At 42.9% G+C, this 25922-nt stretch overlaps 2 protein-coding genes across 4 annotated transcripts in view; one reads left to right on the forward strand and one right to left on the reverse strand.

Moving 5' to 3' along the window:
• On the reverse strand, positions 1 to 22032 carry ACSM5 (acyl-CoA synthetase medium chain family member 5). Of its 3 annotated transcripts, none has more exons than XM_042480885.1 (14): positions 21899 to 22032; positions 12087 to 12322; positions 9857 to 10067; positions 8362 to 8569; positions 7977 to 8117; positions 7109 to 7265; positions 6146 to 6225; positions 5420 to 5543; positions 4058 to 4138; positions 3693 to 3794; positions 2737 to 2864; positions 2548 to 2647; positions 1615 to 1734; positions 1 to 977 (listed from the first exon to the last, which is right to left on the reverse strand). In XM_042480885.1, exons 2-14 carry the CDS (start codon positions 12270 to 12272, stop codon positions 891 to 893), a joined length of 1725 nt encoding a protein of 574 aa, XP_042336819.1. In that variant the 5' UTR covers positions 12273 to 12322; positions 21899 to 22032; the 3' UTR covers positions 1 to 890. The 3 variants fall into 3 exon arrangements, with proteins under 3 accessions (XP_042336819.1, XP_042336821.1, XP_042336820.1); XM_042480887.1 differs by lacking the exon at positions 21899 to 22032 and adding an exon at positions 14167 to 14249; XM_042480886.1 differs by lacking the exon at positions 21899 to 22032 and adding an exon at positions 14154 to 14243.
• The window catches only part of PDILT (protein disulfide isomerase like, testis expressed), a 16315-nt gene continuing 7592 nt past the window's right edge, over positions 17200 to 25922 (forward strand). The window contains exons 1-2 of the mRNA XM_042480888.1: positions 17200 to 17607; positions 23841 to 24047. Coding sequence (XP_042336822.1) covers positions 17412 to 17607; positions 23841 to 24047 — 403 coding nt within the window. The 5' untranslated portion in view covers positions 17200 to 17411. The remainder of the gene's footprint in view (positions 17608 to 23840; positions 24048 to 25922) is intronic.

Below are 25922 nucleotides of genomic sequence, written 5' to 3' on the forward strand. Positions count from 1 at the left end.
TTTTAGGTTTTGTTTTTAGTATTTTCATTTATTCACATTTTCATGAGTCACAATCCATCCAATTATACACTAACAATGGTGAAAAAAGAATTACTAGCAAGATTAACAAACAGTATCATATGACTGAACAAGTAATAATACACGTAACTCAGACAGACAAAGATGAAGGGTATTGTGCATTACAGACAATGAGTTTCCCAGAATTTCAGCTGTCCCTGGCTCTGGACAAAACTTCCTGACAATAAGAGCTATTTGACAGTGGAACACACTCCTTCCTCAGAGTGTAATGGAGTCTCCTTCTTTAGAGGTCTTTAAACAGAGGCTGGATGGCCATCTCTCCTGGGATGCTTTGCTTGTGAGTTCCTGCATGGCAAGGGGTTGGACTGGATGGCCCTTGTGGTCTCTTCCAACTCTATGATTCTATGATCATTTGCATAACATAATAAATATATAGCATATATTTGCAAGTGTTTCCTGGCATCCAGTTCCTCACACAAGTTTCATATTATTGGTCAGTTTTTAAGACCTTGTTAGCTTCTGCATTCTGTCTGGCCATAGCGTTAGCCTTGATGGCCCATGGACCCCCTTCCAACCCTACGATTCTATGGGAGAAAGATGAAACCATGAATGAAATGAAGACATGTAAGTTAGAGCAAACTGCACATGTACCATTCAGTACTTGGAAATGTTAAAAATAGAGCAGTGGAAGATTCCAAAGGCTCAAGTTTCACCTTACATCATGGTCTGGTAATTCAGGAGTCCAAAATTCAGAGGGAAATTCAGCCATGGTTAGTTCCTACTTGGACTTTTTGCTTGGTGCAGTCACAATTTCAAGAACAGAAAATGGCCCTTGTTAGAAAGATGCTTCATTTGCAAATCCGCAAGTCGAACTAGGCTTGCCCCCATTCGCGTTTCCTCAGTACACTCCTCTGAATTTTTCCACCGGCAGTTTTGGGCAGTTCTTCAACAAACTCAATCTGTGTTGGAAAAACAAAAGATTTTCTGAAGCCTGGGGGCAATTCAGTCATATTAGCTTGGCTTCCTTTATTTATGAATTTATCTATATGCCCATTTAGTCTTTTCTCCAATAAGATGGCTCCTGTTTATGTCCTCTTTATTCTATGGGGTGTTTGGGAATCAAATGGCCCTTCAGATGTTGTCACAGACTACAATTCCGCAGCAGTCTTGGTCAATGCAAATGGGGAGGAATCCTGGGAAGTGCATTCAACCACATCTTGAGGACTGCAAAATGCCTTGCATAAACCAGTAAAAAAGCTCTACTGTATCTGAGTGCAAGTCTATCTAATCCAGGAGTTCAACAATGGAATATACTGTCTTGGACGGTGAAGGACTCTCCTTCTTTGGGGGTCTTTAAAGAGAATTTGGATGCCCACCTCTCAGGAATGCTTTAGCTGTGAATTCCTATATTGGCAGGGGGTTGGACTAGCTTGAGGTCCAACTCTATGATTTTGTGATCCTGTGTTTCCCACAACAGTGAAACACATACCTCTTCATATTTTAATACGGCAGTGAGCCATTTTTTTTTTGCTGTTCCAAACTTTGGCCTTTTATATATACTACAATTTTCTTGTTCAGTTGCAGGAACATACTTGCCTTTCTAGGATATTTGTAGGGAGCAGTAACTGTTTTCACATGCTCTTGGAGTTCCTTGGTTAATTTTTCTGGGTCGCGTGACAAAAAGGCCGGCGACAATATGACAAAAGCTTTCACCACCTGCAAAAAGCAAACTGTATTCATGAAGTATTCCAAGAAAAAGCAGGCTTTGAAATACCGAAGTGAAATTATGTGCTACTGAGCTATTTTATTACAAGTTGAGAATCCCTTATCCAAAATGCTTGTAACCAGAAGTATTTTATGTTTTGGATTTCCTGGGGGGGATTTTGGAATACCCGTATTTGCATATACGCACATAATAAGGTATCTTGGAGAGGGCACCCAAGTCTAAACATGACATTCATTTACGTTTCATATACATCTTATACACATCAACCTGTACTTATTACTCTTTCCAGGTTAGGATGGCTACGCCTTCAGAAAGGTAGTCCTTCACTTAAAGGCTTTTGAAGCACTGTCCAGTACAAGTCCAGTTCTACTAAGCAAATCCAGTTTATTCATGATTTTTTAAATCTGTTGTATGCCCCTTTGAGTCCCAAAATTGGATAAAACGCAGGAAATGATGATAATGAAACATGACAATGGAGAACAGAGACCCTGAAGTTTTCTATCCATGCTTAGCACCTGAACCGCAGACTGATGTAGAACAAAGTTTGCCTTTGATGATCTCCCCACCTACGTTGAGATGTACTGTGTATTTTTATTTTAATTATACAATTTTCTTCCAAATGTGTATCTGTACATATAAATTAGGATATGCAAATTTTATGCACATCTCCCCTAGCTATGTACTTCCTTCTTTTAAAGTGATGTGAAATTAACCACCATATTTCCAAGTGGTACGTTGGATGTGTTAGTTTCCCAGAGTATGTCTAAACTGAATTGGTAGAATGATTAAATCTCTGCGATTACCTCTCCTCTGATGGGATCTGGACTGCTCACAACAGCAGATTCAACAACCGCTGGGTGTTCAGTCAAGGCACTTTCCACCTCAAAGGGGCCAATACGATACCTAAAAGAGAATGCAATCGTTCCTTTTGAGCATTGAATAAAAGACAAACCGGGAAACCTGCAAACAAAACTCAGCTCAAATGAACCTACCCAGCAGAGTTAATAACATCATCCGATCTTCCAACAAACCAAAAATAGCCCTCTTCGTCTTTAATTGCTCTGTCTCCGGTGGTATAAAAATCCCCGCGCTCAGTGGCTGCGGTTTTCTCAGGGTTATCCTGGAAACAACGAAACATAGAATCATAGAGTTGGAAGAGACCACAAGGGCCATCCAGTCCAACCCCTGCCATGCAGGAACTCTCAATCAATTATCCCTGACAGATGGCCATCTAGCCTTTGTTTAAAGCCCTCTAAGGAAGGATACATGATTTTCACAATGTTTTACTGATGCCTGTTTTGGCCATTGATGCTCAAGACAAAGGAGCAAGGTGACATGTTGTTCTCATCATACACTGCCAGTTACAGGTTGGGGTTTTTTGGGTGGATGGGTTGATGTCAGACAAGTGGCCTTCAAACAGCATCTGCTTCCAGATTTCATTATGGAGCATTACGGAGCAACAAAGAGAAAAGGAGTAAGGAGTAATCGGATAAATCTGACTCATCCTCTCCCCATGCATGTTAAAAACCTTAGATCTGTAAGTTTGGCCATCAAAGTAGAACTCGTAAGATCTGAAACTGGCAAAAGAAAGTCATCCCCAGATTCATTTTGGAAGAAGTGGTTCAAAATGCATTTCTTTATTTACTCAGACCTTATCTGTCCGGGTTGTTTTATTTCAGAAGTGTAGATTGTTACTTTGAATAAAAAAGGCATGAAAAATGTTGAACTACTCTTCCTTTTTGGGATGTAGGAACTTATCTCTAGTCTTTCCATGTGATTTCTACTTCTGGTGCCAAATTTTTGGAGCACATGACATTTCTGAGACAAAGGATTTCCACATTGTGGATGCCACTATGCTAAATGCCCTACTCCAAATAATTACAGAGCGAAAGTCAGGAGTATATGGACCTCTAAAAGTAATTTTTTTGTTGTTTTAAAAAATGCTTACCAAGTACTGTGAGAAAAGACAAAAGGGCCGCTTGGGTTTTATTTTAATGGCAACTTCCCCTTCTTTTCCCGGAGGCTGAATATTGCCTTGGTCATCTACAACCTTTAGACAGAAAAAAACCCCCAATGAGGCAAAATATCCACCTAATCGTATAATTTAACTGACCTCTTTGCAAATTTTGTGCACATCATCTGTCTGCTTAACTTGGACATAGCAAGGGAGTGGCCAAGAGGGCATTGCATGCATCCTATCCACCATAAAAATGAGTATCTCAGCAGTAACAGGATTTATGGGGGTATTATAATATTTCGCACCATTTTCTGCTACTCTTTCGCCTGACCATAACTTTAAATTTGTCCTTGTACCTGGACATCGTACGGTGGAGATGCCTTTCCCATTGATCCCACTTTAATTTTCATTCCTTTTACATTAGCACATATTGTTACCTGCAAGAGAGAGAGAAACACTCTGGAGAGACAAACACAAGAGAGACAAACACACAGTTAAATGACCCTTCAGTGGCTGCCTTGTTTTTGTTTTTTGCAGGGGAGGCTTTCGTTGTTCAGTTATCACAAAACATAGCAATTCAGATGGCTCCCAAGTCAGAACTAGAAGAGAGTAAATAAATTGTGATTTTAGATCACAAATTTTGTATGAGCGCAAGAACACATGCAGGAACTCTTGCTGATCCAGCAGTTGAGTTACAAACTTTTTGGTACAGAATATTGACAGGCAGTAAAAACTGATTTTGGACAATAATATCAGATGACACGGAACAGGGCTGCTATCAGGGACTGGCATTTTCAGGTACCTTCTGAGATCCATATCCCACCAGGGCGCCCAATGCCAGTTCCAAAAGCTTCCTGGCATGTATCCACCTCTGTGCTTTGGCCACCCATTTGACCTGCCCTCTCTGAGCAAAGGACTAAACAATGATAGAGGAGTGAGAAAGACCAGTAAATGCTGTACCTTGTCCTATTTTGGGAAGACATTGATGACTGGACCCAGCAGAAGAATGACTGAAGGTCATTCAGTAGTGATAAGACTAGTGAGAAAGAACAGAAGGGAATCCATGGTATGGCAATGGTGGTGGGTTGTGCAAGAGAGCCCCAAAACATGCAAGCAACTCTTATGTGGATCAGAGACAGCTGGTGGCTCCCATCACAGAGGGATGGTGAATTTGCTCCAGGCTCTAGTCTTTGAAGAGCTATCTAAGGTTCTGAAAACTATTTTGGCAGGAAGATTCTGCATCTCAGACAGTTCCTTTGAAGTTCATATTGAATCCTGGAGTGGATTCATCTTCCCTTTGGCATGGAAATCAACAGTTTCACTCCTCCTGTGGCTTATCTTCCATGATAAGTAAGAATATAGTAGTCCCTGCACCAATCTAAAATTTGGCATGTGGAAAACAATCAAGGAAACCAATACAAGCAGCTATTGAACATGCTGAGCCTATTTTGGGGCTAGGGTTCAACAACTTGGATACCTTCTATGAAGCCTACAGTAAAAAATCCAGAGTGGATTCACTGCACCACTGATGCAGAAGACACCGAATTAGTGGCTTTGCCTAATTTTCACTGCTGACTATACAATGATTGTTTGCATCGATACCTGCTTATATTTACTGTGGTATCCCTTTCATAAACATCTATACTTGATCAAAATAATTGATTGCTAGAGGACTAGGATGTCAGCACACATTGAATGAAAACAAAGTTATACAGTACTGTTTCTGTTTGTCCATAGCCTTCATAGATATCCAGCCCGGTCTGTTTTCTCCATTGTTCAAACACTTCAGGGATAAGTGGTTCCCCTCCAGTCACGCAGTGCTTCAGACTCATGAATTTATACCTAGATAAGAAACTATTGCAATTAGAGATTTCCTAGCTCTAGGTAGATGACCTTTGGATTTCTTCTGGTGTACTGTGTTGACACAATCTCTTGCATAACCAAGGCCAGCTTCATAATCCCTTTCCTCAGGTTAAAAAAAAAAAGACTATAATTCTTTTCAAAATTATATACTGCTATCCTGATGTGTAGGATTACAGCATCAGTGTTTACTTGTGTGCACATATATGTGCATTATAGGCAAGATGTACCCATTTCCCATTCAGTGATCACATTTCTAGAGATCCAGGAATGGTAGTGATAGAGGTCAACCTTGAAGCATGAGAATCCTAGGCAGTTGCATCAAAAGTGGTGAAGTGGACAAAATGAGTGCAACAATTTAGTGATGCCAGGAAATCATTCTTCTTCCCGTAACATGGGAAATTAATATGTTTATATTTTTATTCTTTTAACATGTAGCTTGTTTTGATGTTGTAATAATTTAATTATATTTTAACGTATTTTAATGGAGCAGACAATTCTAGGAAGAAGTCACTGTCACCCATGCATTATTGTATCAATTTTACCCTTGTATTCTCTATCCCAGTTACACGATGGAATAATACCTGGTGAGATTGTATTGAACCAACATCCGGTATGCAGTGGGAGCTGTGCAGAAAGTAGTGACTGAATATCTTGTGAGAGTCTAGACGGAGCAAAGGGAAATACAATCATTATTGCAACTGCAAAATGCTGCTTTGGAATATGACATTTGCCAACAATAAAGCAGGGGATATATTGTGCAAATGTTACTTATAAATCATACTATACTCCAAGTGTATGCACCAACCACTGAGGCAGAGGAAGAAAAAATAGAGAAATTCGATTAAGGAGTACAGGGGAAAAAATGACAACACGCCAACACAGGATTTATAAGGTATACTGGGAGAAAAGGATAAGCCAGTATGAGAAGCCAGTCTGGAAATGTCATGCCAATAGAACAGAATGGAAACATGTATATGTGTCTCCCTGCCTTTTGCTATAGTTTTTCAATATAGCAAGCAACCCTGGTAATGTCAGCTTGCCAAGAGATGCAAAGCATGGAATGCAGAGAGTAGCTGAGAGATGCAAAACTATGGAGCCTACTCTCTGCACATGTGATGGAACTGGTTATGGCTGGTGTCTGGTACACAGCTTGTACACTTGGAGGCATCCCTTGTTCATACAAAGTTACTGAAGCCTGGATGTCTTATTGGCACCCACAGGGTGCTCAGCAAATGCGCCTCTTCATCCTGGAGAGAAGTGACCAGTGGGGTGCCACAGGGGTCTGTCCTGGGCTATCTGAGTGCCAATAAGACATCCAGAAGGTAAACCATCTTTTCACCCAGCATCACCAATGGCGCAGCATATCCCATTACAAAGCATATATAGAATATACCAATAGTAAGCATGGCAGGAGCCTTACAGAAGGTAGGGATCTGTCAAATTGTTAATGGTTTCCAAACACTATGCAAACCTTTTTGATTGAAGAGTTGTAGTATAAATACTCTAAATAAATAAATCTTCTGTTTTCACATTGTTATTCTTACATTGGCTATGACAGAGGGCTCAAACCGTGGCAGATGGTGCACAAATACACACGATCCATTGAGCCATGGAGCAAACAAGCTACTCCAGGCTGACTTCACCCATCCTGGGTCTGATGTATTCCAGAATATATCGGAGGGACTCAGATTCATCCAGTGCCTGTTGAGTAGAAAATAAAAGATTTCAAGTTAAAATGCTGCCAAGGGCATCAGGTTCCTTGACCTTAGATGTCTGGGTGAGAGCTGGAGAAGTATAAAGTCTACAAGGGGAAATTTGATAATAGAGTAAAAGCCCTTCAGCTATTTATTGTATGTTCCAGCTTCCTTCTTGGACTGGGAGTCATGGTGAATCACAATATGATTTGAAATGATAACAATAAAAACACCCCAAATGATCTTATACATTTATACAATTCTTTTGCAATGTTTTCCTTTGTTTTACGGCATGTACCAAAGGATGTAACGGATAAACCCTTGATATATCCACATGTCACATCAAAATCCATAGCTTTGGCCCCAGAACCTGCCCTCAACTTATACATCAGGTCAACTTATATATATGGTTAATCAGAACTTTCCTTTACTGGCCTTCAGAGCTGTGAACTTGTGAATCACTTCAATGAAACCAACGCCTTTTGCCAAATCACATTTAGTTGATAATATTGCAAGATCAAACAGCTTTGACTGTTTCATGCAGCTTCCTGGATACTGAAGGACAGGACCCACTGAGTGATCTTGGGCAAGTCATACTCTCTCAGTCTCAGAGGAAGGTAAAAACAAAGTTGGGAGGAAGGGGACCATGTACACCACCCGAAATCCACATGAGGTCAGACGTGATCAAATTAAAATAAACGTGGCTGATAGACATTACCTGCCACTGGATGCAAATCCAATACCGAAGCAGTGGGATTGCTCTACCATTTTGGGTTTGCCCGTGCTTCCACTTGTGAAATAGATGAGTGATGGATCCTGACTCTTTGTCTTCACGCAGTCATGCTTGGCAGGTGCTGCTCTTAAAAACAACGAGAACTTATAATATGCAACACATAGTATCTTTTACAAAATGGCTATACATTTTATGTATGAAACTATGCCATGTTTTCCAGAGGCTTGGGATTCAGCATCAGAAATAAATTTCCTTTGGGACATTTCCTGACTGTAGTTGCAGCTAGAGGTTTAGGGTATAGAGATTGCATGGCAGATGGAGTCATAATTGTTTCTTGCTCATTCAATTTAACATTTCCTGGAATACCTACTGGAACAGGTCCTTGAAATTCAGCCAGCCATCTCTGCTGCTGTTAGACACTATGAGCTTGGTTTTCAAAAAGGTGCATTCAGATGCAATAGAGTCCACTGTGGGGGCCAGTGTATCACTGACTACAATGCATTTAGCTTTGGAGGCCTGGAGTCTATAGAAAATGTCTTTTGCTGTCAGCTGGGATGTTCCCGGAATAAAAACAATGCCTAGAAAAGAAGCAAGGAATGAAATGAGACACAAGTATCCAGCTTCCAGTCTCCATGCTAGGAAGGTTACACAGAGTCTCTCCCCACCTTCTACTTTCTACTACCTTGACCTTGCAAATAATTAAAACGGTGAGTCTCAAGATCGTGAATATGGAGGACCAATTGTAACATCGAGCTGCTATGATTATGCAGTGTGGATACACTAAAAAAACCCAGACAAACTCCTTTTGAAACAATTCTGTATTGTCATGCTCAGGTTGCTTCAACTGCCTGACATCTGAGCATCTGCGACATTGGTGGGGTTTGTTTTTTGTTGTCAGAGTGTCTCCTTGGCAATGATAGCCCTTTTTTTCTCCTTCGGGCCAGGCTGCTTGGAACAGAGAGATAAGTTTGTTTGCCCTCTTTGACAGAAGTGAAAGTGCTTTGCTCAGACCACACTTCTGAGTGAGTGAGTGGAGTTGCAAACATCTTGTCTGCAGTCGGAGTCAGAGAATTAGCTTCAAGGAATAAATAAATGACAGGCCAGAAGTTCATTTTTTAAACTAAAACTCCTAATGGTGATGTTGAATGAGGATTTTGAGAGGACTGGCAAGATGAAATAATGGACAAGGCTCCCTGACCTTTTCATGTGGTACAGAAGAGAGAGTTTCTGCAGGTAGCTAGCCATTCTCCCTTTTAAAGGTAAAGGTAGTCCCTTGACATGAATGTCTAGTTGTAACCGAATGTAGGGAGCGGTGCTCATCTCCGTTACTAAGCCGAAGAGCCAGTGTTGTCCAAGGACTGCTCTGGTGCTCATATGGCTGGCATGACTGCACTGAACGCTGTTACCTTCCCACTGGGAAGCGGTACCTATCTATCTACTTGCATTTGCATGCTTTTGAACTGCTAGGTTGGCAGAAGCTGGGGCTAGTGACAGGAGTTCACCCCATCTTGCAACACCCAGGCCTTGAATTGCCAACCTTCTGATCCTCAGAATTGGCGTTTTAACCACTGAGCCACTGCATCCCTAGTTTTACATTATGATTAAAAGGACAGGAGCCTGTCCCCCTTTTGACTGGCTATCCTACTCAGAATTTGAATCGTAAAAGATAAGTTTTTTCTCCTAAGCTATAGAGGGGTATTTTCTCTCTATAGAACATAATTCTGTTTAGGAACATAGCAGTAAATGAACACTGTATTTTAACTCAGGGACAAACTACATGTGATGGAATTTCTTTTTTAAATGGTTAACATGAGAATGTAGTGGTCTTATTCACTGGTGCCACAATAATATCTGAATCCACTCACCTGTTCTCATGCAGGCTACATTCAGTAACCACCACTCTGGAACCCGTGGCAGAATCGTGATGGTTTTGTCACCTCGCTGCAAGCCGCACGGACCTGTCAGGACATTGGCAGCCTTTCGGGACAAGAGTGCCAGTTCCTCAAAACTCCACTTCACCTCTTCCCTCTCATCATTCACCCACCAGAAGGCTGGGTTCTGAGGCCTCTTTCCAGCCTAGCAGAAAACTCAAGAAGTCATAAAGCCAGATGGACGATAGGGAACATGTTGACACAATCCGCACTGACTCATTTGCATGTAAATTGGATAGAAATTCTATGATTAAATACTAATAGGAAAGGAAGAGGGCAAGAGCAACCATGAACAAACACTCTGCAGCTATCTATTTTAAATGTTTTGTTGTTGTCTGCAACTCTGTTGGACTCCTATGCCAGTGCAAATCAGCATTGTGCTAGCAGTTCTATTTTATTTTGCAAAAGGTGGTATCCAGTATGTAAGTCAGTGATTCCCAAATTTTGGTCCTTCAGGTGTTTTGGACTTCAATTCCCAGAAGCCCCAGCCAACTTGGCCAGCAGTCAAGAATTGTGGGAGCTAAAGTCTAAAATATCTGGAGGACCAAAGTCTGGGAATTGCTAATGGAAGTGATTCACTTAAACAACAATTTGGCATCCAAGCACAATTCTGTCTACATACAGTTCTCATCCAAATGTGAACTTGTAGGGTGCATGGTAGGCTGGCCCTTTCTCATATTCATGTCTGTGAAGGTGGCAGGAGTGAGACAGGCCTCCCTTGAAGATCTCAGAGCCCAGACACAATATGGCAGAATACTGTCCTTCACAGAGAACTCAGGCGCGTTACAGACTGCCCCTTTGGGACAGCCTGTAACTGGCCCTTTCCCTGCCGGATCGGGGCCTCAGCTGCCAGAACGGCAGCCTCCGATGCCCCGATCCACCACTTTCCAGGCCGCGGGGAAGCGGCAAAAGGCTGCTTCCCCGTGGCCTGGAAAGGGGTGTCCTTGGGGCTTCATGCCCCAAGGACACCCGATGGCGGCGAGGAGGAGGAGAAAGGGACAACTCGGCCCCTTTCTCCCTTGCGTCCCTGGCGCAGCCATCTAAAGGCTGTGCCAGCGACACAAACCACAGAAGGAGCTCCATTTCGGAGCTCCTTCTTGCGCCGCGGAAAGGGCGCTCTAGGCACCCTCGTGTGGCGCGACAACGTCACAACCGCGCCATCTCGTTTGGAGGCAATGCGGTGGTGACATAGTCATGGCGGCCCCCGTGTGGAACGGGCGCCGCCATTTTGTACGGACTCAATCCGTACTAGGGTTAGGGGCATCTGGAAGGGACACCCTTTTCTAACCCTAGTACGGACCCAGTCCATACTATTATGCCCGTGCGGAACGGGCCTCAGATTCAGGGCTGTACAATTTCCTCTGTCAAAAATGCTCCAAAGCTTCCTGCACTTCAAAACTTTTCAATGCATCATTGCTTGCTAGGTGGTATAACTTTAGAAATAGAACTAATAACAATTAAAGATAGGCTCCTTATATGGCTGGAATCATTTTGCTTGCATGTGTCAGATAATAATAATAATAATAATAATAATAATAATAATAATAATAATAATAAATTTTATTTATATCCCGCCCTTCCATGGATATGATCAGGGCGGCTTACAAAATTTAAAAAACGTTACAATACAAAGTTAAAATCCAATAAACAGTTAAAAACATTACTACAAGACAGGAACAGGAAAACAATAAAATAGAAAAATACACATGGCAGGGGCAGAAAAAAATAAAAATTAAACGGAGGCTTCATTCAGTCTCATAGGAGATTCTCACACTGCCCTTTTCCATCCTTCCCTTTCGATCTCAGCACGGGATGAAAACTTTTAAGCACAGATTTTACTGCACGCTTCTGTGCCCAGGCTGGAGGCATCCCATACCCAGTCATAGCATCCTGTATCTGATTCAGACTTCTCCCATGCTTTGCAAAGAACAGAAAAATCCCATTCTTTAAAAAAGTGCCGGAGAAGTCTGGATCAGGCATAAGATGTCATGATCTGTACATGGAGGCATGAGATAAAATCTGTACTTAAAGGTTTTCATGCTGCGCTTAGGTTGGGAGGGAAGGATGGAAAAAGGCAGTGTAACAATCTCCTTAGTTTGGAGAGTTGATAACTGAGTGAAGCCACAGAACTCACAGACTCCCAAATAAAGCACAGAAGCCCTACCTTTTCCACTTGCACCCACTGGTCCAGAACATCACTTGCAAAATTGAAATACTCAGGCACCTCACGTTTACCGTCATTTATATCTTCAAAGTCTGGGGCGACTAGAGAGGCCAGGTGTCTCTTGGAAGGATGAAAAAATGTGCGTGGAAACTGGAGACTCCAGAAATATTTGAGCAAGGTCTTCATTGCAATCGCTTGCGGGGTAATGTGAGATTGTATTTATCTGCTCTGTTTCTCTGCAACAACATTGTTTCAAAAGGAGAACATTAAAAGATTTGAATAGCTTGAACTCTATAGGAGCAGGGCTGGCCAAAGACATTTTGCTGCTTGAGGTGAAGGACACACAGAGGCAAACTGGGCTTGAGATTGAATTTGAATTCTGCACTGGTGCCGAGGCACCTGGGACATCTGGAAGTTAGTCTAGGGACTGCAGTTATATGGTATACACATCTTTCAATGAGGTGGAAAACTCAGAGAGACTTTTCTTCAGTCACATTCAAACCACCTAAAGCTATTTCTGCATGAGAAAGGGTTGGCAGTTCTCGATGCCTTCTGTAATATATGGGGCAAAAGTCCCACTCATGCAACGCCAAGGGCAAGGCTGGAGGCTGCACAGTGATGAGGTTGCAAAGAGATCTTTGCACCTTGCCCAAAGCAAAGTGGCTGGCTATTTCAGCTCAGAGTGTGGAAAAGTATGGCTTGGCTAGGAGTTGTGAGACAAGAAGTAACTTTTCCAGGCTCTGCTTCAACTGGGTGTTTTCCTTTTAACATCACTCAAAGACTGTAGCCCTGTTCACCATTCTCTCCCAAATGCAATTGCCAATGGTGAGGAGGAGGGACAGGCATGACTCTTGCAGTCTCCCATGTGGTGGGATCAGGGCTTCCCAAGGAAAGGGACAACTGCAGTCACCTTGGGCATGTCATACTCTCTCAGCCTCAGGGGAAGACAACGGCAAACCTCCTCTGAGTAAATCTTGCCAAGAAAACCCCAAGATAGATTGGTTCGCCTTAGGGTCGCCATAAATCGGGGATGACTTGAAGGCACGCAACAAAAAACCAACAACAACATGGACCACCTCTGGCCTAAAAGCAGCATCTTTTATTATTTTTTTTAATTGATTAAAAACATACAAACAAAGCATAACGCAAAGAAAAAAAAAATCAACAAAATATCAAAACAATAACACCACCATAACCACATTAAACAAAAACAACTTACATTTAAAGACCCTTCCCTTCCTTCAAATTAAAGACATCTGTCGTTTGTGTACTTTCTTCATTTACAAAGCAGCATCTTTTAAATGGTGTTTGACCTGCGCTAGCCTCCTTCTGGAACGTCGGTTTCCTTTGCTTGAGGAGCAAAGCACTACAGGAGCGCAAGAGAGCCAGGGTCTCAAACACACTGCAGAAATAATCCACTTTGAGACCACTTTAACTGCCCTGGCTCAATGCTAGGCAATTCTTGGAACTGTACTTTTGTGAGACACTGAGCCTTCTCTTGTCAGAGAACTCAGGTACAACGACAAACTACATTTCCCAGAATTCCCTAGCCTTGAGCCATGGGCCATGGCAGTTATAGCTCCAAAAACACACTGCTGAAATAATCCACTTTGAGATGGCTTTAAGTGCCCTGGCTCAGTGCTGGGGAATTCTGGGAGCTGTAGCTTTGCCAGACATTGAGACCCCTCTGTTTGAGAGCTCTGGGGCCACAACCAACTAAACTACAATTCCCAGGATTCCCTAGCTCTGAGCCAGGGCAGTTAAAGCGGTCTCAAACTAGATCGTTTCTTCAGTGTGTTTGGGGGTCTTGGAGAAGAGATCAAAACCACCATCCCCCAACATACACACACACACACACACACACTTGGGCTGCATCCACACTGAAGAAATAACCCGGTTTGGCCCGCTTTAACTCTTTGTCTGGCTCAAGGCTATGGAATTCTGGGAGTTGGGAGTATGTTGTGGGGCCTAGAGCCCAGAATTCCATAGCCTTGAGGCAGACAAAGAGTTAAAGCAGGCCAAACTGAGTTATTTCTTCAGTGTGGATGCATCCCATATACTGGATACCTCTTTTTCTTGCCTTGAAAGCTCCAAAGGGCAGACGAAGCCGGGAAGGAGGCCTGCAGTCAGAGCCTTCAAAGTTTCACTTTGAGAGGGCAGTTCAGGCCTCCTTCCCTCCCCCATGGCCCTGGCAAGAAAGGGGCAACCCTGCCCACAGGCCCTGGGCCAAGCTCTGCCTCCTGCCAGGCCTCTGCCAAGGCCTTGCTGGAGCTATTCTTGCTCTCGCTTGATATAACCAAACTGATTTTGGACTTCATCTCCCAGAAGCCTCGGCCATGTTGGCCAATAGCCTGGGACACCCTTCATGAGGGGGAATAATTCCTCAGCAATGTTCTATTATTGGAGAGGTTTAAGTTGAGTCAGTTACTAATAAGGGGGAAAGACACACTGATAGGAGGCACCCAGGCAGATTGGGAGAAAAGGGCTGATGTTCTCCTCCTAGATCTCCAACCACTTGCTGGATCAAGGAAGGCGATGTAAGGCCCCATTCCTACTCACTCATTTGCCCTGGATTCAATCTGCTCAGAAAGAAGTGCCCACTACCCTTTACCTCGATTTGGGCAACTTGCCCCTCTGAGGTTCACATTTGCAGTACTGCTTTAAAATGAAGTCTCCTTTGTTGTCAATCAAATTCACTTACACTTTCGTCAAAAGTGACATATCCTACAGCCATTGGCCAACCGAATGGGTGCTTCCCCCCCTCCTTGTGCGCATATTCTGTCAACTTGTCAAATTTAAAAACCTCCAGGTGTGTGTGTGTGTGCGTTGTGTGTATTTGGGTCATTACAGATTATGGAAACCCTAAAACCACCCCATCCTGGGGTTTTCTTGGCAAGATTGGCTCCGAGGAGATTTGCCATTGCCTTTCCCCTGAGGCTGAGAGAGTGTGACTCCCCCAAAGTCAGGGGTTTCCACATGCCAGCCTCTAGCTTCCCCTGCACTTCCAGCCCAGCATTTCCTCCTCTTTGGAACCTCTATCCTTCCCTTCTCTTCAAGCCCAATGCCACCTCCAAAACCCTTGCCTCCCTCCCATGCCATCCTCTTCCCGTCACAACAACAACAACAACAACAACAACAACAATACCTCACCTCAGAATGCCATCTCTGCATCCTCTTTGCTTTCCCTCCGATTGCCACCCCAGAATGCCTTACACACACATATACATATGTAGCAAAAGCATTCACACATAATTTGCCAAATGTAAAAGGAAACACATTCACATATTCTGCCACTTGCAAAGCGAGGTGCCATGCTGGCAGCAAGCAAACGAAAGGGAAATGTAGCACAAGCAGACACACATTCTGTCAATATGTATCAAACTGTAGAACAAACATGCGCATAGTCTGTCAAAAATAAAATTACAAGAGAGAGAGAGAGAGAGAGAGAGAGAGAGAGAGAGAAAGCCGCCTGTGAGATTGGAGGCATGTTTTGCCCTCTTGCTGGCACCCGGTTTTTCTCAAAAGATACAGGAAAATCTCCGCTTTCAAAAGACCCGTGCCAAGGGGGATTTGCCCCTGAATAGGTGTGCAAAGCTCAAATTCAAGTGTAAAAGAACTGGTGCCAACATGAACTTCATGCTTTTAATCCGGTTTCTGAACAGAGGTAAAAGGTAGTCTGAATGGCCCCTTAGTTCCCCCCCCTCCCCCAGTCGCTGAACTGAAATCAGGTAAATATCTGAGCATCTCCCCATCTGGGCTGCACACCTTCCACAGTCTGTCCACCCCGTGGCCAGCAAAATTTCAATGGCCTTCCACTCGCACAATACAGGATCTCAGCCTTTGTCTTTTGCATGCATGGGCCATATAGTACTTCCATTCTGCAATGCTAAGATAGCTTCTGGGGAAGAGTCCAGGATGGGTTTGTGGATGGAAGAGTTTTGTTTGCACAGAGAAGGCAAAGTTCATCTCTTGTTTCGGTCAGGGTGCTCCTTAGCTGGCATTGGATGACCCTTTTTTGGTCCAGTCTTGCTCACAACATGATGTGTGATACATAAAAGAGATATAAACTATATATACTCATAAATAACTCTAGACATTTTAGTCTAAAATTTGACCCCCAAAACGTGGATCAGCTTATTCATGGGTCAATGTAAGTGCTATATTTTAACTGTTGTTTTAAAAAACAAGCATTCCCTGGTGAAAGACAAGAACCTCATCTGTCCTGGAAGCACTGGCCCCTGTCTATCGGCTCATCCATTCAGCTTTTAGTATGAGCACAAACAGTGATGCCTGCTGGAATTTTGCATGTTCTTTGACGTTGTTTTCCTTTGCTTCATCCTTTAGATCCTTTGTTACATGCCCCTAAGTTTTATCCTTGACTTATCCTCAGGTCATATCAAAATCCATAATTTTGCCCCCAAAATCTGTCTCAACATATAAAAGAGATTGACTTATGGTCAAGTATATACAGTATATTTCACTTTGCATACCAGAGAATGCAGAAATCTGAAAAGGTTACTTTTTAGAATTGCAAATCTCTAAATTCCCCAGTCAGCATTGTCAGTGTCTATGCTAGTTAGGGGATTCTGGGGATTTCAGTCCAACAAAAGAGTAATAGTAACAAACTGAGGACTACAGTTATTGGCATGTGTGTGTGTATTCATATAGCTGAGAGCCAATATGGTATAGAGGTTTGAGCTTTGGACTACAGCCCTAGAGACCAGAGTATGGAAACACACTGGATGATCTTGGGAGTGTCACACTCTGAATGCCCAGAAAACCTATGATAGGGTCACCTTAGGATTGCCATAAGTCAGAAAGAAGGCATACACCAACATTTAGTGAATAGCGTCGTGATTGAAAAAGTGTGTCGTGTCTCACATTCTTGTTTTTCTGTGTGTGACAACTTTCAGGAAACTTTCTGAAGCTGGCTGTTATCTCACACCCCTTTTGCCTTTTGGTGGTTGCTCCATTCCTGCTTCCTTCCTTCCGACAGTCATTCCTATTGTTTAGGAGGAAAGCTGGAGCAAGACACAGGCTTCCAAACTTCCTCCTGCCATTTCTCTCTGCCTTTTTTTTCCAACTCAGAGAAGCAAAACAGCTGTTAGCAGCTCTAACTCTTTTTAGTGTGTGTGTGTGTGTGGGGAGGATGAAGTTAGCTCTGTTTGCAGAAAGCTGTGTTCTTTCTATATCCAACCGTGTGGGAATTGGGCCACGTGGGCAAATGATAAGGCTTAGGCAACGGATTTCTTTTAAGCATAGCAAGTTGGCTCCAGGTCCCTTTCCTTTTCTTGTTTAGTGCCTACAACCTGCCAGCTGGACAGAATGAGAACCCGCTGGTTTCTCCTTTTTCTTGGTTTCATTTCTTGGTCTTTAGGTGCAGTCGACGGTAGCATCAGTCCAACAGAGAAGAAATCAAAGAAAGGCAAACCAATCAAAGAGGAGGACAATGTCCTGGTCTTAAAAAAGAGCAACTTTGACCAGGCCCTGAATGAGTCCAAGTTCCTGCTGGTTGAATTCTGTGAGTATTTCTTGTTCTAAAGATGGCTATACCTAATATCGACAGCCGTCGGTCAATGAACATTGGCTTCTGGCTTTGAATCAATTTAAATCAAAGCATATTTGCATCTTACCAAAACCTGACCATAATGTCTCAGTGATATTTGCTCTGTGGGCATCACAGCTGGGTAGAAAGTCAGTGTGCAAAGCTGTATTGGCCACAAATGGCCTCTTTACATTCTCAACCTCATTTTGGATAGATAACTTGGGAGAACCATGGCATAAATTCAGGTATTAGTGCCCAGTACAATAAACAAAATAATAGCACTGTAATTCTACTTTAACTTCCCTAGTAACATCCTTTGCAATCCTGGGATTTATAGTTTGGGGGATTTAGCATTTTCAGCCAGAGAGCTACAATTCCCAGGATTCCATAAGTTGCTGCTATGGCAGGTGAAACTGGATCAATATGCCATAGTTGACTAGTATGAATGAACCCCATATGCTTCTGAGCTGCAGGTTGCAACATTTCTTGACTTTGACTATGCTGACTAATGCTGCTAGGACTTGCCTTCCAAGGACAGCTGTAGGGCTGCATGATTTCCACCCCTGATTTAATGCGTTTACTATAATTGCTATTAACAATTGCATTTAGACCCATTACATCAAATTTCTCCCAGGTAGGTAAAAAAATCCTGTAATATTTTTAGGGTCTGGCATCTAGCATAGGGTGTTTCTTCCCAAGGTACTTTGTGTGTTGCTATGAATAGTGGTGACAGTTGTACCCACAGCCTGATCACCATTTGATCTAAAATGGCTTATTCCTTAATTTTTTGTAATTTTTATATCTTAGGGTGGTTTACAATAAAAAAAACCAAATGGTAAGAAGCTGATTCAGATATCAAAATATTAGAATTGTAGTAGTACCAACAGTTTATGTGCTTGAAGAGGAGAGTCTTAGACTGAAAGTATATTATGAGAACGCCGGATGGCTCTTTCAAAGAAGGACATTCCAGAGATTGAAACTGCCAGTACTAAGAAACCTCTTTGCTTGGTAGCCACCTCTCACTCCATTATGACCAGTGGCTCCCAGAGAAGAACTAATGAGAATGGTCTTCACTATTAGGCAGGAACATATGGAAGAAAGTGCTCTGTCAAGTAGGCTGGTCCTAGGTTCCTTTAATGCAGTGATCTCTAAACTTTTTTGGGCTGCTGCCCCTTTATTTTTGAGTGACAATTCTAGTGCCCCCCAATGCCTATCTAAGGATGGGGGCCTGTCCTGTCACCACCAATTCTACTCTTGCTTTGTGCCAGCCAGCCAGCCAAGCAGCGGCATCAACCTCAACCATGTGCAGCTCGCTACCATCACCTCCTTCGTCTCAGCTACTCATGTGTGCATATAGCAGAAGAAGTGGTCCAGGTCTGCTTCGCCTTCTCACTTGCACTGACCTTACAACAAAAGGAAGACTGGATAGCTGACTGCTCAGTTGCTGCTCCTAGGATGACAGGGGACAAAGGGGGCAGTGACTGAGTAGCTCATTGAGCGGCAGGGAAAAGACGGGATCAGGTGCATGCGATAATCTCCATAGACCAAAACCCCACCTGTGTCTCATGCATGCATAAGTTCCTATTTGGAATTGGTTAGATATTTTTGTCTGATACGGAATGTCATGATTCAATTGAAAGTTGAGACAGCAAAGTTGCAGATATGGTGCCATTCTTCCACACACATATAAGTGTGCATGCTATTGTGCAACATTGTCATTCAGCACAAGGGTTGCATAGCACAATGTGTAATTCCTCCTGTAGACATTCTATGCAAATCTGATGTAAATTCTCACTCATTGGCCTGTTACAGACTGCCAAAATAAAGCTGCTTCGGGTCTCTTTGGAGGCATGCTATTTAAATGATGCATGCATCCTAAGAATCCGGAAGCTTCACCAAAGCTGCACTCCAGTACTTAGGAATGGGGTGTGGCTTTGGCGTGACCTCTGGACTCTTAAGACCCATGCATCATTTAAATAGCATACCTCCAAAGAGACCCGAAACAGCTTTATTTTGGCAGTCTGTAACAGGCCATAGTTTCGGTTTAGCATGAGATAGTTTAGAGAAGGGCTGGCATTTGTGAGCATCTTGCTTCTGACGTGGGAATACTGAGCCCCCAGCACCCCTCCACAGATGTGTCTCTATATGTGTTGCAATCCTCACATATTGCCCTCTTAATTTTTTTAATGCTTTTGCTGGAGTAGATACTCCTTGCACCTTCTTTTTCTTGATATACAATCTCTTTTAATGCATTAGTTAACAAAGAAGTTGTATGGGTGTGTATGGGGGGGGGGGAGAGATTATTATTTCTCAAGGAAACAAACATAACAATCACATCATTTGAGAACTGTAGAAATAATGCAGTTTGACATCACTTTAACTGCCATGGCTTCATCTTACAGAATCCTGGGATTTGTAGTTTTTGTGAGGCACTAGCACGCAGTGGCTCAGTGATTAAGACGCTGACTCTGACAGTCGCAAGATCGGCAGGTCAGCAGTTCGAGACCCAGCTTCTACCAACCTAGCAGTTTGAAAGCATGCAAATGCAAGCGGACAAATAGGTACTACCTTGGTGGCAAGGTAATAGTGTTCAGTGCAGCCATGCTGGCCATATGACCATGGAGTCGTCTTTGATAACGCTGGCTCTTTGCCTTAGTAACGGAGATGGGCACCATCCCCTACAGTTGGATGTGACTTGACAACCTTGTCAACAGATTTATATCTTTACCTTTAGCACTCTTTGGCAGAGAAGGTTAAAGATCTTGTAAAATTACAAATCCCAGGATTCCATAGAATGGAGGTACTCCACTTAACATGGTGTCAGACTACATTATTTCTCCAGTACTGAAGCACAGCAGGTTAACAATCAACACTTGCTGAAATCCCCTCTTCCACATAACCATTAAAGGCACAAGACTCCTCTCTAGTTTTCACTCTGGCAACCCTGAGATAGTCATGCCATTCTTTGAGGGGAGGGCTGTTTGTAATGATTTCTTGGATTTGTACTAATGCATTTCAAGGTGTTTTCCCCCCCAATTGGTACATGGATTGGGTGACGTCACCTAATGGTAGAAGGACAATTTCTCCATTCTGAATGCTGGGTATGGCTAGGAAAAAAAAGGCCTGGACCATAGAAACGTATTTGGATATGTGAAGCTCTCCTCCAGCAAGTACAGCACCAAATACTGCAGTCTGCTGGCACATTTGCCCTCTCCAGAGGATCTGTTTGAAAGAAATGGAACATGCAGCAACAAATACTGCCACCTCCTGACATATTTGTCCTGATCTGAAAGAACCATAGATCTAATGACTGACCGCTCTTATTGCACACAGAATTCTTTGACTCTGTTCAGCCTGCTGTGCACAAGAGTCAGGACTTGGTAAAATTATTCATTTTGCTGGGATGTACTAGGGAATTCTGTCTGATGTTCTGAAAACTGTAGTGCTTGGCAGCCATCTGTGTGTGACTTGCTGAAAAAAGGAACAGAGATACGGCGAGTAAATATGGTAACCGGTCTCTTCTCGGCTGCAGAGAGAGGCAGGAACACCCTTGAAAGTCAAGTTTGGGGAGATGTGTGTGCCAGCCACAAAATCCTTTGAAGTGGCTAATGCATGTAGCTTGTTCTCTGGCTTTTTCATGTAACAAAAAATAGGCACCACATTATCTGAGAAACGTTGGAGAGTTTCACAATATAATGTTGGTTTGGTCTAGATGCCCCCTTGAGATACTTCCAAAACCTTTGGTTGTGACAGTTAATGGTCCTTGTACGACTGCTAGTTTGCCTGAATGGCTTTATGGCAAATGGGGATTATTCTGGTGAATGTTCTGTCTAGCTGGATCTTTTAAAGAAAGCCTTCTAAGAAAGGGAATTACTTTCCTCTTCCTAATAAAATATAATAATTTGGCCTGTGACGGATATAGACTGGAGTCGGCAGCTTTTTCACCACTGAGGCTTGTATTCCTGGCACAGGAGGACAGGAGTTACATATTGTGAGTGGTAATGCTGTTAAACCCAAGTTTGGATAGCTACACACCTTTTCTTTTTCTCCTTTCCTCTTTCTCTATGCAATAGCCATGGATTCCTCCACAGGCAGAGAGTTAGACTAGAAGACCCTTGGAATCCCTTTGACACGATTGACAAAATCCTAACAATATCCCAATTAGTCCACAAAAATGTCTGGAAACTGGCATAGCTCAAGCAACATTTGGATTGGATTGCGGAACTGCAGAGCTTTACGCTAAAATATAAATGTCTGTTGTGCTTACCGTTCTCATGAAGCAGAAGACTTGGTGTGATGTTTTTCCCACAGTGGCTACCATAGACTCTTGGCTGTCTCCTGCTAATCTTTATCCATGAAAATAAAAAGTGGAAGTGTACTTATGATGAAGCGTGAAGGGACTTGTTCAATCATTCTGTGAATGATGAAACAGTGGCAGCAAAGTTCAGCATTAACAAAGAGCAGTGACCTAGAGATACTTGTGTATTTCACCACCCTCCCCTATGAAGTCTCCAATGCATGGGATGATCTGCAATAAAAGTAAAATAAATCAAACAAGTAGTAGGGATAAAGAGATCCCTTCTTCACCTTCTCTCTCCCTCCTTCCTTCCCTCACTTCTTTTTCTCTTCCAGTGGAGATGCTTGAAGAGGCTAGTAAGGGGCTGAGCTGAATCAGGGACATAGTAACGACACACCGTGGCTTTGATATGGCCTTTCCAGGGTGCAAAAAGGAGCCACAAAAAGTGGCCCCAGGTGCCATGCCTCTCCACATGGCAGGCAGCATCATAGCGCTCCTCTGGTGCTGTGTCCATACAACGCAGCACTGAAGGAGGGCCACCAAACTGTGGCAATGAAGCTATGGCAACATTTGCAGGGCACAAAAAATGGCTCCTTTCTGTCCAACAACATCCAGGAAATCAAATGTCCCCTACCTTTCGTATAGACCAAAATCACATTTCTCCAGTCTAGTCTCATTTAAATTCCACTCCTAGGGCTGAATGACTAAGGAATGTCCTCTGTCAAAATTAGGTTATATAAAAGCTTGATGGGCTGGTGTCTTCTCTTGATGTGAAAATCTTATGATCTTTCCTCTGCCAATGCCATAGATAGAAGATAATCATGAAATAATTAACATGAAAATGGAACTGGTGGGAATGATTTTAAAACAAATGATTGCATCGTCTGCTTAGAAGATGATTAATGGAAGCCTCACGATAAGTGTGATGAAAATAAATGTTTCTGGAATTTGAAATGGATCAGCAAGTGAAGATAAAAAGATTAAAATCATTAACTCATTGATCAAAAGTTTAATGGAGGTGAAGGTCCATGCCAGTTTTGGATGGCACAGTTACATAATGTGGTGTCTTGAAGGAGAGCTAGACAAGGTCAGGGATTTCTCCAGATCAAGTGTGGACAGACTTCGGCCTGCTAGGTGTTGGACTGTGACTCCCAGTAATGGTAAGGGATTGTTCTTACTGCTGTCATCATTATTTTCATGATGATAATGATATCCCACCACAATAGTAATGATCATCATTTTTATTTATACCCCACCTTTCCCCCAGGATTGGGACTCACAGCAGCTTACATATTAAAATGATTTCAATATGGTCAAAACATATAAAAAGTAAATTTAAAATACAAGCAAACAATTGTGGGATGATGGGAGTTGAAGTCCAACTACATCTGAAGGGCTGCACTTTCCCACTACAGATTTTTAAAAAAGTTACATAAACATTGGCAGGGCATTATCATTGTGAAAAGCGCTTTACTGTATTCACCTTCACAAGTGATCTCTGTGAAGTTAAATATACTAATCCGTATATTTTCCCACTAAGCAAACAAAACATAGCTCAACTCTATGCTTTTCCAGTTGCGAGTAACCTCTGCTGCTGCAGCTTCTCAGGCTGCAAAGCAGAGCTTTGTTCTATGCAATAGCTTTGTAGGTTTTAAATAGTCCTTCGCCGATTATCTCTGATCAGTGATCAGTGAGAGTGGGAAACAGTGGAATAGAAGATGAACTATTCAAGATGTTGGACCTGTTTTGTGCATTAGGTCCAGCTCCTTGCACATCACATACTAAAACCAGGTATGGATTTGCTGCCCCATTTATGAGGAAGTAGCACATAACCATTGGTAGCAGAGGACCTTGCTATATTTTTATACCACTGACTAGATAACCATATCTCTTTGTTTTCGGATCTTTGCAGATATTGCTTTATCTGGGCCATCTCAGAGTTTGGCTGCTGAATTTGCTAAGGCTGCAGAACAATTTAAGAACGAAGCTGTGGATATCCGATTTGGCAAAGTGGATGTGGCAGACCAGAAAGACTTGAAAAAAGAATTCAACATTCAAGAATATCCCACTCTGAAGTTTTTTGTAGATGGAGACAGGAAAAAACCCATTGACTGCAAAGGTAAATGAAGACTATGGCCCGAAAGGCACAAGCCAAATAAAGCAGCTTCCAGCACTTTGGGGGCTCAGCGTTTAGATCAGGGGTAGGCAACCCTTTTGAGCCGGGGGCCGGGTTGCTGTCCCTCAGACAACTGGAGGGCCGAAGCCAAAAAAATAAATAATTAAATAATTTTTAAAAAATTAAATAAATAAAACCGGGACAAATGTAGGACAAAATTTTCAAATGGAGGGCACTTTTTAAATAAAAAATGGAGGACACGCGAAAAAATTTGCTGATTTTTTAAAAAATGTTAAGATAAATGCATGTTTCTGAGGCTTCTATAGACAATTGCCCCACCATGCCCCTCGCGCGACACGCCAAAGGCCCCGGCGGCAATCGGCGGCAGGACCAGGCTGGGGCCGGTCCCAAGGCCTCGCCGGGCCGCATCCGGCCCGCGGGCCGCAGGTTGCCTACCCCTGGTTTAGATGATGCATGTCCCCAAAGCAGCCAGGAGCAACCAGATTACAATGGAGTTGTTATGAATTGACTCCTGACCAGCGTGGCTTGGGACTGCAGCGGTGGCCCATTTTGGAAGTGGACCGTGTGGTCCATGGTCCCAGAATGATCGTGGTTGGAGTAGCCAGTCTGCTTTGCCCCATAGTTTTGGAGCTGCTGATCTTGCAGGCAGCTGTTTTACTCACAAGAGGGAGCTTGTGCCTAACTCTCAAGTGTGGAATAGTATAACTTCAAAACTGTAACTGAAGGCAATAGGGATGAGAATGTGTAACAGTGCTGAACTGAAAGGGGAAAGAAACATGCTTCAAAAAGAGTGCCAGTTGTGCATTGCCAGAAAAAGAGGGCACAGATTTGTATATGCCACTTTATAGGAAGATATGCAAATTGTAAACAATTGCTCCGATTTGAATAGAAATACAGTGTGTCACCAGAACATGGTCAAAAACGTTTTGCTGCCTAAGACAGAGCAGTAAATGGGATCCCACCACCTACTCATTTCAAGCTGTACAGGATCCTAAACCACTCAAGTTACTTTGGCACAGGAGGCAAAATATTCCACAAGCGCCTCCCCTGAACTTTGGCAGTAATAACAATTTGCTGATGTATAGGACACTCTAACCAGCTGCATGAGAAAATTACTGTATGTCAATCTGCTTCATGACAGGGCTGCCTCTACCTCTAGGGGCTTTCATCTAGTAGAAATGTGTAGAATCAGTTACAGCCTGCTGCCGATGCCATTATAGGTTTTCTCCTCCAGGGAAAAAGTATAGTTGGACATTGGTATCTGCAGGGGATCCATTCCGGACTCCTTGGTGGATACCAAAAAACATGGAACCTGAAGAGCCCATTGTTCCTAATGGTGGTGCAACATGTGCATGCCCTGCTAGCGCCGCTCCATGCATACGCCACTACTGAGGAAAATGAATGTTTTGAAACTTAGCATTTAAGAGGTAAGGGATTGATTTGTAATTGGTTGACCAACTGAACCCAAAGGGTGCTTACCAGTGGCTGCTCTTCATCCTGGAGAGAAGTGACCAGTGAGGTGCAACAGGATTCTGTCCTGGGCCCAGTGCTATTCAACATCTTCATCAACAACATGGATGAAGGAATAGAGGGCTTATTGCAGATGATACCAAACTGGATCAAAATTCAAAATGACCTTAATAGATTAGAAAACAAGGCCAAAATTAACAAAATGGCTTCAGTTGTAGAAATTTTGGATATACTGCTACCTGCGCAAAGGCGTTTGCTGAAAAGAATTAAGGCCACCAGAGCACACAATAGGACTGTTTAGCACAACCCTCCTCTGCACTCACTCAGTACATGATGGATCATTCTGAAAGGGGCTAGTGACATTTATTGATCAGTAGTGGCTGGCGT

This window comes from Sceloporus undulatus, chromosome 8 (genome assembly GCF_019175285.1).
Source record: "Sceloporus undulatus isolate JIND9_A2432 ecotype Alabama chromosome 8, SceUnd_v1.1, whole genome shotgun sequence".
Classification (NCBI taxonomy): Eukaryota; Metazoa; Chordata; class Lepidosauria; order Squamata; family Phrynosomatidae; genus Sceloporus; species Sceloporus undulatus.